This window comes from Schistocerca americana, chromosome 1 (genome assembly GCF_021461395.2).
Source record: "Schistocerca americana isolate TAMUIC-IGC-003095 chromosome 1, iqSchAmer2.1, whole genome shotgun sequence".
Taxonomy (NCBI): domain Eukaryota; kingdom Metazoa; phylum Arthropoda; class Insecta; order Orthoptera; family Acrididae; genus Schistocerca; species Schistocerca americana.
The window spans coordinates 282,700,243-282,711,504 of NC_060119.1; the positions used below are offsets into that span (position 1 = coordinate 282,700,243).

The window sequence follows — 11,262 nt, forward strand, 5'->3', positions numbered from 1 at the left end:
AAGAACCTTACGTTCAGGACGTGCTGTTCGAGTACCTAGCTTGGCGCGATAACATCTCGCAATTCGCCTTCATTTTTGCCGTTTCCAGGTCAACTGAGAACTTCATTACCGGCGATAATTGCTATTCACAGACGAATCCTGATTTGTGAGATTTAAAACTTTCCCGGCGTGCATATTGTTCCACAAAATTTCCGGCGAGATGTTGGGTGTTTGCAACTTCCTGCCACAATATTTCGGAGCAGAGTCTTCTGACCATCTTCAGGTGATACTGGCGAAAACTCTCACAGCTCTGGTATTTAAGGCCCCTCCGGCACATGCGCGATGGATTCACTTGGCTTTGCACGTGCGCTGCGGCCTCAAACAGCGCTGTAATGTCAGCTGAGCACTCGCCTAGAGCTCCACGAGGCAGTTTACAGGATTCCGTGTGAATGTGGCAAATTTTATATAGGGCAAAGGACGCGTACTGTGCAGGATCGCATTGTAGAACATCAGCGGCATACTCGACTTCATCAGCCTTGTAAGTATGCCATCGCCGAACACTTCATTTCCACTGGTCATGCCATGAATTACAATGAGACAAAAATTGTGGCCCATACGTCTAATTTTGCAGTTCTAATATTAACGAATCCGTGGAAATACGACTGTTTGACCATGAGTCTCTTATTAATCTTGGCGGTGGTTAACAATTGAATTCGGCAAACAATCAAATCGTCGAGTAACTTTGAGTCCTCCGTAGCCGGCGCAGTTCTGTGATGGAACCGGGGGAAGACAACCGAATTGATATCGATGCGGCGAGTTTTCACCACGGAGGGCGCGCGGGGCAGCAGAATCGAAAGCGCTCATGTAGCGCACGTGCAACGCCAAGTGAATCCACCGCGAGTGTGCCGGAGGGGCCTTAAATACGAGAGCTCACGGAATTTCATCAGTGAAGACTCTGCGCCGAAATATGGTGGCAGGAAGTTGCAAACATCCGGCAGTTCGTCCGAAGGTTTGTGAAACGAATCCAGATTTGCTCTGAACGGGGTGATGGCCGCATAGTGTTTGGAGACGCCGGCGTGAGCTATCTGCTACGTGTTGTCTAGGAAATCGTCGTTTCAGCCAAGGTTCTGTGATGGCGTGGAGAGGCTTCAGTGTTAACAGCTGTACGACCTTGTCGTTGTCCATGGTCGTCTTACCGTCGGGCAGTACATTGAACAGATGAAGTTGGGCCATGTGGTTGCTGTTGCATACGATGGTGGCCCTGAATTGCTTATCACTCATGATAGTGCCAGGCCCCATGTGGCGGGCGTCACTAGGGATGAATTGCGAACCCTGGACATTGAATTATAGGACTATCTGGTGGTGAGTCCTACATAAGTCTCGTCGAGCATATGTCGGGCATGCTCGACAGATGAGTTTGTGGTCGCCCTGTTCCATACAGCCCAGTCAAGAACGATGATCTCTCAAACGTGAACAGATACAGCAGGGTGAAGTCTGTAGACCTATACGGAGTATCTGAAGTAGGTAGACTGCGGAAGTCACACACGTTATAGAAGCACTCAGAGTCCAATTACAGCCACCCAAGATGATGATAGTTTCCTGTTTGTTTTGACACTTGAGAGACGTTTCAGTTCTTGTCACGTAAATGAACGAGGATCTTGGTGAAAAATACTCACCAGAGTGTGGCAGATGCCTAAATACATGTTCCCGTAATTCTTTTAAGTAGAGTATGTTCACTGCCGGAAAAAATTAATATACTAGGAATGATGATGTCGATACCGATCCAATAACGGTATATGCCACCTTTGTGGTAGTAGATTTACTGACAGTGATTTGAACGTTGTCGACCAAAGATTACGTAGTGGCATGGGCTACAAGAGCGACATTTGTGTCTGCCCTGTAATAGGGATTGCTCACAGGCAGAAGGCTAAGTGTGGTGCAAACGTGCGAAGCAAATATGCAACCATGTCAAAGAGATGCACTCACGATTCTTACAGTCAAATGAGCGAATTCGAAAGAGGTTATATTCTGACCTTCCAAGTGGCGTGATGGTCGTTTTGTAGAACTACCACACAAGTTGGACGTTCTGCGTCATCTATGTATCGAAGCTGCTATGAGTGGTCACGTGAACATGCAGACACCCGTAAACAAGTTTCTGGACGTACACGCAACACAGATGCCCGCCAGGACCGACGTCGTCTCGGGGCAGCAACGGAAGATCACATAACTACCACAGTGCAGATAAGACATCTTGTGAGTGCAGACATGTCAACACGAATTGTTGCGAACGTGCTGTTATGAGTGAGACCACTGACAAGCACATCTATAGCCCGCCTTCCACTCACACCACAGCACTGACATGCACGTTCCGACTAGTGCCGTCAAAGGATCAGTTGGAAAATGGAATGGTACGCTGTGATGTCCAGTGAAGAAACTAGATTCTGCCTGCATGCAAGTTATGATCGTTTGCGGGTACGACGTAGCGCTGGTATTCGTTGTCTCGTAGAGTGCATTCGTTCTCATGGTCTGGGGTGCGATAAGATGTAAGTCTAATTCATCTTTGGTATATCTCTAGGGGTCGATAACCGCAGCTCGGTACGTGCAGAATGTTACGCGACACGCTCTTCTCCTGTTGTTTCACAGGAAGGTGATCATGATTACCCACACAACGTCCATAAAACTCAATGTGCTCTACAAGACGTGCAGCAGTTTCCTGGCCATCACTGTTGGTATGTGATGGAACGAGTAATGATTGATGTGACTTATCAACCAATAACACAGCTCGAGCAGGCATTGCGTAATGTGTCCCAGAGCTGTATTCGCCATCTTTACACCAGACTGGCTGCCAGAGTCTGCATCTGCATTGCCACTTGAGGACCTACAGCATATACCGATATTGGTGTTTCAGAGTGGTTCGATACCTGTAAACTCCGCACCGCTTGTGGTTTTGATCTGTATGTGCTATTTACATGCACCCGACATGCGCTGTTGCAACAGTAAATCTTTGATGAATTACCAATACTTAAAGGTATTATTATTATTTTCTAGCTTTGTATATGACAAATTAAGATTCCGTGCGGTCTAGCGCACTGCTTCCCCAGTGGGGAGGCGTGCCAGCGCCTGGCACGAATCCGTCCGGCGGATTAGTGTCGTGGTTCGGTGTGCCAGCCGCCCCGTGGATGGTTTTGAAGGCAGTTTTCCACCTGCTGTCTGGGTCCCTTTATTCCGCCTCAGTTACACTATGTTGGCCATTCCTACGCAAACACTGTCTCCACGTACGCGTATCCTGCAATAAGTCTACGACGCAGACATTGGGATTATACTCGTCTGAGACATTCCCGGGGGCGGGAAGGGGGGCGGGAAGGGGGGCGGGCGGGGGGGGGTGTAATGTGTCTTTCTTCTATAAGTTATATGAGGATTCTATGAAGTTCGTGAAGTTAAATTTCATAAATCTATCCTTCATAAAACCACGTATGAAACAATTACAAATAAGCAATATTATTTTTGCAGGTTGCCAAATAGAACTTTAAATTCTCATTGAAAACGAGCGCCAGCCTCCCTACAAATACTATCAGATGCGTTAGCGTAATAAAATTTATGCAAAGAGGCACCTAACCTATAGTAAATTGTATCACCGAAAATAGTCACTTTATGATAAAATAAATCTTCTGATTTGGAGCTAATTAATTTTGATAGTATTTTTTAAATAAGTTCTTCTGCTCCGGCTTCATCGTATTTCTGGTGGAAATAAAAAGTTTAAATGTGCCGTGTAATAGGGGCCAACTTTCTCAGTCAAAGATGATTACAGCTAGCTCCGAAGCAGCTGCAAAAAAAAATGGTACAAAAACTCTTGCGTTATAACAAATATGGCGTGGGTTCCTTCAATGATTAGCTTATTATATTTTCGTAACTTTTTTACACATCAATCATGTTCTAGTAATTAAACGAGAGCAAGACAAAAGCTATCGCAATACAATCGTACCTTCTGCACTCAAACAATACCTAAGACACAAGAGAACCTCAGAAGACGACTAAGTTCATTGTCTTCCAGTCCATTTATAATATAACAAAGATTATGGTATTCAGTTCTTTAATTTACTCATATGATCTTACGTCACGGAGAATAATGTCTTTTTTCTATTATCAGAATCGATAAATTGTCTTTAATGTCATTTCGTCACTTTGTCCGTATCACAATTAGGCATTAAAGTTCACACAATATTACGCATGTTTAGTTCTTTTGTCGTTATTTATATTGCTCATGTCAAATACAGGGTGGTACAAAAAGGTACGGCCAAACATTCAGGAAACATCTTCACTCACAAAGAAAGAAAATATGTTATGTGGACATGTGTCCGGAAACGCTTACTTTCCACGTTAGAGCTCATTTTATTACTTCTCTTCAAATCACATTAATCATGGAATGGAAACACACAGCAACAGAACGTACCAGCGTGACTTCAAACACTTTGTTACAGGAAATGTTCAAAATGTCCTCCGTTAGCGAGGATACATGCATCCACCCTCCGTCGCATGGAATCCCTGATGCGCTGATGCAGCCCTGGAGAAAGGCGTGTTGTATCACAGCCGTCCACAATACGACCACGAAGAGTTTCTCCATTTGGTACCGTGGCTGCGTAGACAAGAGCTTTCAAATGGCCCCATAAATGAAAGTCGAGAGGGTTGAGGTCAGGACAGCGTGGAGGCCATGTAATTGGTCCGCCTCTACCAATCCATCGGTCACCGAATCTGTTGTTGAGAAGCGTACGAACACTTCGACTGAAATGTGCAGGAGCTCCATCGTGCATGAACCACATGTTGTGTCTACTTGTAAAGGCACATGTTCTAGCAGCACAGGTAGAGTATCCCGTATGAAATCATGATAACGTGCTCCATTGAGCGTAGGTGGAGGTAACTAAAATGAGCTCTAACGTGAAAAGTAAGCGTTTCCGGACACATGTCCACATAACATCTTTTCTTTATTTGTGTATGAGGAATGTTTCCTGAAAGTTTGGCTGTACCTTTTTGTAACACCCTGTATATGGAAAGGGACACTATAGTGGGTGGGGGGGGGGGCATTGAGTGCCTAACCACACAATAACCCTGGGTTCGGTGTAGGGCGGCGGTGGGGTGAGCAGACTGCTGTAGCCTGTTGTGGTGTTGTCTACTGTGTAATATTGAGGGCTACGACGGGGACGAAGCCTCTCCGTCGTTTCGAGGTCCTCAGTTCAGTACATACATACAGATAAGATTCGTATCAAGGCTGAATGGCTGATTGTCGTTTTGCAAGATGACAGTTAAGCATTCTTCTCTTGTAACTTATTAGTCTTCACTGACTTACTGCTGCTGTTGCCGTCATTTTATGGAGTTGTGATGGTATGAGGAGTGTTTCAGATTGGCGTAACTGAAGCCTGTACTTACTGTGGAGGTGGAGACTGTTGTCACGAACGTGCTCGGTGTGCAGGGCGGCCGGACGCGCCGCACAGCTGCGAGGTGAGCGGCCGCGGCGCGACTACGCTGCGCGTGACGTGCGCGCGCGGCAGCGACGGCGGGCTGCCGCAGCAGTTCACGCTGGAGCTGGCGGATGCGGAGCGCCGGCTGGTGGCGAACGTGACGAGCCGCGGCCGGCCCGACTTCCTGCTGGAGGGCCTGCAGCCGGGCGCGCGCTACACGGCGCTCGTGTACAGCAGCAACGGCAAGGGCCGCAGCCAGGGCAGCGCCGCCGTAGAGGCCGCCACGCGCGCCGCGCCGCCGCAGCCGCCGCCGCAGCGACAGCCCTCGCACCACGCAGGTAGGCACGCTGCTTTCCGAGGGCAACGCCTCGCCTTCAGAAATCTTAGTCATACACAGTTGCGCCCTGAGCGAGCTGTAATGAATGCAACAGAGGTGAAACGTACAGCGTGGCCATACTGAGATATTTGCAAAGTAGTAGTACACCTATGCCGATCCTGGGCCACAGTTCAACTTTCCGCCACTTGTAGGCGCTACTGCCGAGGCGCTGCACTCAGTGGTCGTGGTGTGGAACTTAAAACCAAAAATGGCGTTAGAGGGCACCTTAAAAATCAAGTGTCGTGATGGAGGGAAGTATAAAATTGTAAAATGATGCCATTGGGATATTCAAAACTGTAAGACAGCGGGAAATTTTACGAATACTTAAAAAAGTTAAAATATTTAAAAAAGTGAAGACATCTGATATATCAAATCTATCACAGTGATACAACATAAACACTGTCCCTGCATCTCTTGTCCTCTGCCTTACCCTTACCCGTCCCCCCTCTTCCTCCTCTCCTTTATGTGTGTTGCCATTGCTAGGATTAAAAAAGCATATTTTTCCGTATTATTATAGTGACTATTAAAACGATACAGCCAGTCGCAATGTACTTCCCAGAGCAGCCATTCTGGGTGTGCTCAAAAGAACAATCTCAATTTCCTGGGGTGTGTTCGAATGTGTGCATCCAAAAAATTATGCAAGACGTTTAACTTGCAGTATTTATACTTGTAAAATACATCAGCAAAACACACACACACACACACACATATTGTATTTCTGTAGCCATGTATATACACTGCAAAATATAGTGCCTCAGGTATAGATATTGTGTAATAAGGTTTTTTAGATTGTGTTGATGATGAAACCTCACTGCACGCACCTAAATTAATTTAACCAACGTATTAACTTACACATACAAATTCTAATGACAAATGTTATTCGATTAATGTAACCATTTTATTAACTTACAAAAACACATACAAATTGTAAAATTAGACCTCAGCAGATTATATTGGATGATATGGTTTGTCTGAATTTTCTTATTGTCAACTACATTTCAAAACAGGCACTAGATTCCCAATGTCCTGTCGAAAGGCCGAATTGACTAGTTGTTGTGCAAAGCTTACCACTTCTTTTTACTTTAACCTGAGAATCCTCACGAGAGAATGAGCCCTGTTTTATATGCCCTGAAACATTAACCCTTTAAAATCCTATCTGTAGGTGAATAAACGAAGTTTGGGTATTTTAATTTTACGTTTCGAAGTGGTAAAAACTTTCGCAAAACGCAGCAGAATAATCAAAGATTTAATAATGACAGAACTGAGTCTATAATCCTTACAACAGGTTTTGTGCAGCTACCAGCTACAAACGAGTAAGAATTGCATCTTATAGACACGTGAATTGGCTTCTGTTTCCCGATGATTTGTGAGTCTGCCTTCACTAACTCTGGAAGCCCCAGTTCGCCGACATTCTCCACACTGCCATCTAATTTTGGCTCCACAGCTCGACGAAGGCACCAGGGATGTTCCTGAGATAACGAAATATCCGCAGCTGCAAACGTCTTTTGCTCTGCGTATCTAGCAACACCTAAGAATTTGAATAGCCTAAGCAAGTGTGGTAGCAGAAATCGTCTCTATGCGTTCAGCTTCGCTGGCTCATGTCTCTAAAATTCAACATTGTCATAAACTTATCTGTAAAGCAGGAACCATTATTTAACAAATCTGTCTTTTCTACTTAAGGCCTCTTATTACACGACAACTTTAAATGCAATGGAACTGAATTTAGCACGTATATGAACATTTTTTCTGAATGAGTTAGATATAAATGTGTGGAACACATGGAAGTTTAACTTGAACACATACACGAAGGAATGAAAGGGAGCTAATAACAATCCCAAGTCATGCTCACACGTGATATAATGTTCATTACTTGGTAAAAGATAAATATGTCGTATATAAATCCAGTTAAACAGACTATATACTTTTACATTACCATCCGGTTAGAGCAGACTGAAGGAAATCACTACATATTAGCATTAAAATACGAAATATTGTTATATCAGTGAAAGATGAAAGACAAGGTACTAGAAAAGCAATGCTATAAAATTATACATTCATCGTATGTCTTCCTAATACTTGAACGTGCAAACCAAACCTTTTATATCCCACAAACTAATTATCAGCAATAACGTGTGTTATCTAAAGAAACTTAATGCTCTATCATGTGGAAAACCACATAAAAGCCCGCAAATGCAGAGCAAGCGAGCCAGTCAGCAGCCATCGCAGCACAATTCAGAATTAAGTCGGTTGTGTATCTCCTATTCACTATCACACGACAAAGCGTCTGCACCATGAGGTAGAATCCGCACGCCAACATCACAACAAGAGGAAAGCGAGGGTGAGTGTTTGCTCTCCACGGGCCCTGCCAACGGATTATGGCGTCAAGCTTACCTATTGGTTGAGCGTCGTCAAAGCTGGCACCACTTGGTAAGACATAGCTTACAGTTTCAACGCAGAGTCTTCTATCCCAGTAGACGGGTAAGTACAGATATTTCAGGCAGACGGGTCCCTATGGACGCGTGTACGAATGCGTGGCATGAAATGTTTCTAAAAGCAGACACGTCTCACAGTTTGTACCTGACTCTAAGACTTAGCTTGTACATTCAGGAGGACAGCGTGTCCAAAGTTAAATATTTCCTCTTCATCTATTTGGGAGAGGTTTTCTTTTTTTATCCAGACCACTGATAGTAAGTCTGTTGACGACTATAAGTTCATAAACACCAGTCCTCCCTTCAGCAATAACAACTCGGTAGTGATGTCCTGTACAACACCGTCGATTCTAATTGGCCTCTTCCGATTCGTGTTCCGTTGCTCAAGTGCATTTAGGTTCGGCGTCTGTGTTCAAGTTACAGTCCACACACTTCTGATTTTTCAGAAAGTCTCACACACGTCTCAGGTTTAAAAGAGTAATACAATGTAAAGACATGTGTATTTCATTACTTACAATACAGGAGGCTAATTTTTAAGAAAGTATTTAATTTCCCTCTCTTTCCTCACAACTTTCTATTGTTTACTGACTTTTATGCGTTGTGCTACTTTCCGTTCTCTACTGGCTTTTGTGCATTTGTGCTCCGCACATTTGTGCCTGAAGCGAGACATTTGATCTCGAACACTATAATTTTTTTCCTGTCACTGTACCTAAATTGTAATACTTCTCCTACATTTGGTGATAATGTAATATCTTGATCATTCAAGCTACAGCAGTATTATGATTACTGGTGGGTTCTTGTACGTGAACTAACTGAGAAAGGTTGGGCGTATTAGTGACTAGCTGAGACATCGGACTTCACTCAGGGAGTCCATATGAAACTATGTAGTAGTTGAAATAAAAGGATAAACTTTAAAGTATAGGAAGTAAATTTTTTTTATTGAAAACGTATTCTAACTTTTTTCAATACTTGTTTATAAACAAGATATTTCGTTTTCGTATCTGTGGTATATTTGTACAATTTTTTCGAATTTCCTATTCCAGAGGATGCTATGTACACTTGACCCTGAGAGAAGCAGTAGTCCTCATCTCGATTAAATATACTCGTACTAGCAGAAACTTATGCTCTTTGTTGGGTAGGAGTAGTAATGATTCCTTGCTATGAAACATTTTTCGTTAGATGGGAAAAACGTAATCGATTTCATCTCTATCAGTGTTGCTCGAAGCGACCGAAAGAACTCATGTGGATTCAGGGATAATATTCCTTTATATTTTGAAGAAAGCGTTTTGATTATGGAGGTTCCCATGTCATGTAACATAAAAATCCCTACAGGAACGCCTCCATTTGTGGTAATCGGTCGTTTGAATTTATGCACCAGAATCCTGGTGATTCGCTTCTTAATTTTTCTGCGTTGCGAGATTGACTGATGCTACCCATTTTTCCGATTACAATGTGTTTGTGTTTGTTGTATTCTTTCGTTTGGTCTTGGAGAAATGCTGCATTTGTTAGGTTGTACTGTTTACTTGCCCTCTTCCGCGCTTCTCGTAGGGTTATATTTTCATGGCTAGCTTGAAGACGCAGTCTTTTATTATAATACAGTGTCGCAGTTCTTCATTCTTCAGTCAGTTCATTTTGTTGTTCTTCGGTTTCTCTGCTTCTCACGGTGCTCATTGTCGTTCGTTGCGAACTCTAAGGTGCTGCACGCTCTTCGTCTGGTTCGTTTTATCGACTTTCTTTTCGTTTTTGCCGTTTTGCTTCAGAGCTGGTAAGATCTCCTCCTCTCTTACGTTTGGCTGTTGTCTAAAATATAAATCAAATCTACTTTTTTACTAACAAATATACTAACAAGGGGAGGCTACGACGCTGGTATCACGGACGTACGTCAAACTTTGTACACATTAAGTAGGCCATTAAAACAACATAGTGTGAAAGCAGTAAAGTGCAATACTCTATTATGAGAATCATGTAAATACACAAAGTACCTGACCGCAGGACTTTGTTGTGGCCATGTTATTAGCGTTCGCGCCGGACTAGAGAGGGGTGTTCGGGGCGTTGGTTCGAATCCAGCCAATACGTATTTCTCAGTTCACGTTATTTTCGTCAGTGGTCTCATTTTGTTTGTATGTCATCTGAGAGGTAATATAATTTTTTTTAAAAAAAGTGTGTTTCCAAAAAGTTGTAGTGAATTTCATATGTTTAGGATATTTACTACTTGTAATTCTTTTCAAGGACGAGGGACAGACTTAGAAAGTCCAAGTTAAACCTCAATAAATAATGATGGGACAGACGTTATTCATATTCAGTAACAAACTAAGACACAATTTGCCAGACCAAAAAAGTAAAGTACAATTATTTGTCGGATATGCTCTCGACATCACACGTTTCATGATGTTATTTATCGTTCAGACATGGAAAACATAAATTGAAACTTCATTGAAATACACATGGTTTTTTGCGTTATGTCACCATTCGAATATCATAAATAAAATAATGAGACCCAGGACGAAAAAATATAGATTAAAAAGTGGGTACCAGCGAGATTCGAACCGCAGTCGCGTCTCTGATTCCCTCATGCGCTTACGCTAACCACATGGGAACAATGAATTTGTTCGCATACATACTTAGAATATATAAATCATGTGCATAATAGACGCGTAAAACTTCTCTCCGATTTTTCGGAATTGCCAGAGTACTGATCCTTAATTCCTTTCACATTATCTTGTTTTAATTTCCTGCTCAAGGTGGACATAGTTTGAGATAAATCCGTGATCCACGAGTGCTGAATTTCAGAACATGTCAAAAATGCTTCGAATGCTCCATAATGTTCCAGGACTTTCCACACCATTTCAGAATGTTCTGCAATATTCCATAATGATCTAAGGTGATGCTGTACGTTCCCGAACATTCTGTAATATTGCTGAATGTTCCATACTATTCCTGAACATTCCATAACATCCTGGATCGGTGTGGAACATGACGGAATGTTGCGGAATGCTCACGGATATTCTACAATGTTCTGGAATGT

The 11,262-nt window shown here is 43.1% G+C and overlaps 1 protein-coding gene across 1 annotated transcript in view; it reads left to right on the plus strand.

Annotated features, from left to right (window-relative positions):
* LOC124625770 (hemicentin-1-like) overlaps positions 1-7,545 on the plus strand; it is a 198,599-nt gene extending 191,054 nt beyond the window's left edge. The window contains exons 8-9 of the mRNA XM_047149247.1: positions 5,444-5,703; positions 7,489-7,545. Coding sequence (XP_047005203.1) covers positions 5,444-5,703; positions 7,489-7,545 — 317 coding nt within the window. The remainder of the gene's footprint in view (positions 1-5,443; positions 5,704-7,488) is intronic.
* The last annotated feature ends 3,717 nt before the right edge of the window (positions 7,546-11,262 follow it).